General features: G+C 30.6%; 1 protein-coding gene across 1 annotated transcript in view; it reads right to left on the bottom strand.

Annotated features, from left to right (window-relative positions):
- LOC117181169 overlaps positions 1 to 2526 on the bottom strand; it is a 7542-nt gene extending 5016 nt beyond the window's left edge. The window contains exon 1 of the mRNA XM_033373737.1: positions 2513 to 2526. Coding sequence (XP_033229628.1) covers positions 2513 to 2526 — 14 coding nt within the window. The remainder of the gene's footprint in view (positions 1 to 2512) is intronic.
- Positions 2527 to 3266: the final 740 nt, after the last annotated feature.

Below are 3266 nucleotides of genomic sequence, written 5' to 3'. Positions count from 1 at the left end.
TAGACTATTATGTGCGCACGCACGCACTCGCTCACTTTTATACTCATTTTTATCATTTACTCAATTTTCTAATTGAAATTTATTTGTTAAAATTTTAGGAACACATATATTATTGTTGAAATAAGATTCTGAAAGAATGATTTCAGTGTATCAATGCATCGTAAAATGTACGAGTACTATTATTAAGGAGCGCTCACATATTACGTAACAATATTTTAAACCCTCTTACCTTCCCACACCCTAACTGCAGTTACGTAACATTTTTTTGTATTATTGTAAAAAACTTAATAGACGTTTTGTAAATAAAAATAGATTTTTAGAAAGAAGTGCGGCATAGAAATAAATTAAACAATATTTTGACGTAACACAACAATCCTTTTTTCATATTTTTTTAGTTACACACGTTTTCAAATTATTTGAAGGAAAGAAGTATCAGCAGGTTTTTTTAGAATTATATAAATTTTATAATTTTCATGAGACAATTAGGAAAGATTTTTAAATACTTCAGATGCGTTAAAAAAAGAATGAAGAAGATTTAAAAAATATATATTTTATATTACAGGATTTGTAAAATTATTAGAAAAATTTTAGTCTCTTCAAAAGATATTTAGGGCTTTTATAATTTCAGAAAAAATAATAAATAATCCATAAAATTTCGGAAATGCTTCCAAGGTTTAAAATATTTTAAAACTATGCAAAGCCTCTTGCATTCCTAAAAATATTTTTAAATTAATCCAATTTTTCTTAAAATTTTGAAAAAATAATTAAAAATGTAAAAAATTTACCTCAAAATCTTTAAATATTTCTTACGAATTTGAAGAAAATTATAAAAGATTTTTGAATATTTCAGATTCGTCAATAAAAAGCTAGATTAAAAAAATATATCTTACGGGATTTTACAAAATAATAGGAAAAGTTTGAGCCCTTTTAAAATTAAATATCTATACCATATCTCATAAATTCTTAAAAATATTTTTATCTGACTGTAATTTTTCTTGAAATTTTGAAAAGTTATTTAAAATGTAAAAACGCTGCCTCAAAATAACCCCAATTTCCCTAGGATTTTTAATAACATTTGTTTCTTAACTTGTGACCTTTTAAAGTTCTTTTAATTAAGGGCATGTGATACTTTACCATATCTTGTTTATTCTCCTTAAATCTTCGAAATATTTATTAAATTTTATAGTTTAATTTATTTTTGATTTTATAAAGTTAACAAATTGAAACATTTTGCTTTGAAATCTTCTACTCTTTCTCGAAATTTAAGGAAATATTTGATGTTTCAAAATCTTTTGAATTTTTTCCTTAAGCTCATTTTTCAAATTAAAAAATTGAAAAAAAATGTTTTCGGAGCGTAAAGAATTTATGTCATTATCTTGAATTTTTAAAAAAGTCCTAAAATATCTTATACATTTTCATTGTTTTTTTATCGTTCTAAAACTTCTAAATATCTTTTAAATTTACTAAATATTTGTTCTAAAATTATATGTTATTGCACGTAGTTGCTTTAAAAACTTTTAAACCCTTTTTTTTAAATTTTATGAAATAATTTGAAACATTTTGTAATCTTTTTTAATGAGCTCTTAGAACTCATTAGTGAAAATTGTTTAAAATTTTCCCATGAATCTAAACTATATATTTTTCATTTACTTGACGCCGTAAAAAACTCAGTTTACCTAAATTTGAATTAAATCCTGAAAAATGAAAATAATTGTCTTAAAATCTTCCATATATTTTTTTTTAACAATTTTGAAATCTTTAAAATTTTAAATTATTATTTCGAAATGAAATATTAACTGCTTAAAATTTTGCCATAACTGTTTAAAAAAAATTATTCTCAAAATCTTTCAAAATTAGTAAGACGCTTCTATTATTCTATTTCTTAAAATAAGTTTATTCACCACATTTTTCTTGAAAAACGTAAGATATGTATCGTCTTATGCCATTTAAAAACAAATGAATTTTAGTAAGAAATAATTATGTGACTTAATCATAGACTGCCTGCGTGCTTTGATATGAATCTGGTCAACAGAATCAATGTACAACTTCGGAAAATCCCACAAACATTATTCGATTGTCGTCAGGAAATACCGAATCATAATATAATGTATGATTCACAGCCATAAATATATTTGTGCAAAGTCGGACGAATATCGTCTATAACTTGACAGCCTGAATAACGCACAATGTTTTACCTAGTTATACTGTTGAGAAAAATAATGACACCAGATGGCAAGCTTGGACCGAGCCATGTTAAAAATTTCGAGTTAAACGCGATTACTAATCGCAACCCGAGCAGATGAATGCCTCGTCAGTCGTATCTTTTCACGACTCACGGCGTTACTACAGTCTCATAAAATGCCAATTTTAAACTAAATACCGTACATCAATCGCAATGTTTCACACCTCTATGCATGTGGAGCTTAATGTTCGCAGGACGGCTTACAAAAGCATGGTCGGCCAGGGTTTTACAACTGGACATGCAGACATTGCTTTTCGCGTAAAGACGTACCTAACATGTGACATGGGGGAGGGCAAGAAGCAAGGTATTTGGGAGAAAGTGGAGATCATTATAGAAGAGAAAGTGGGAGAGCGTAGGAATGAAAAGGAGGAGAGAGCGGATAGGGAAAGGATAAGGGCAATGGAGTTAGGATAGAGAGAAGAGAGAAGGCAGATAGGAGAAATAATATAGTGATAAGAGGATTGAAGCTAAAGAGCGGGGAAGAAAAGGGGGGGGGGGGGGGGGGTTGAAGCGCTGCTACAGAGAATGAAGTGGCAGTGGTAGAATTGGAGAGCTGGGAAGAAAAATTGGGGGTAATGCGTAACAAAAATAGGATGAAGGACAGTAAGGTTTTTATCGATCAAGATTAGACGAGGAAGGAAAGGGATGTTGAGAGAATGCTAAATGACAGTGCTAGGAAGGAGAGGAGCGAAGGGAGAGCGACGAAGGTAGGGTATCGGAAAATAAAAATAGACGTGAAAATGTAGGGTATGGGACGAGGAGAAGGAGGTATTAAAGGAAGTGCAGGGGAATTTATTTTGGGGGAAGTAGGGGGAGTGGGAGTAAAGCAGGGTTGACGATTGTTAAAGGTGTTGTACTGGAACGTACGAGTGGCAGGGGTAAAGAAGAAAGATGAGGATTTCTGGAGGTATATTCAGGAATTTGATATGATTGGACTAGTAGAGACGTGGGTAGAGAGAAAGGAATGGGATAGAGTAGAGCGAAAGTTGCCAAGGGGGTATAGGTGGAGGCTACAGGAGGCGGT

This window comes from Belonocnema kinseyi, chromosome 10, assembly GCF_010883055.1.
Source record: "Belonocnema kinseyi isolate 2016_QV_RU_SX_M_011 chromosome 10, B_treatae_v1, whole genome shotgun sequence".
NCBI classification, from domain to species: Eukaryota; Metazoa; Arthropoda; class Insecta; order Hymenoptera; family Cynipidae; genus Belonocnema; species Belonocnema kinseyi.
Note: the sequence above shows the minus strand (reverse complement) of the source record. Positions and strands in the feature narration are given on the sequence as shown.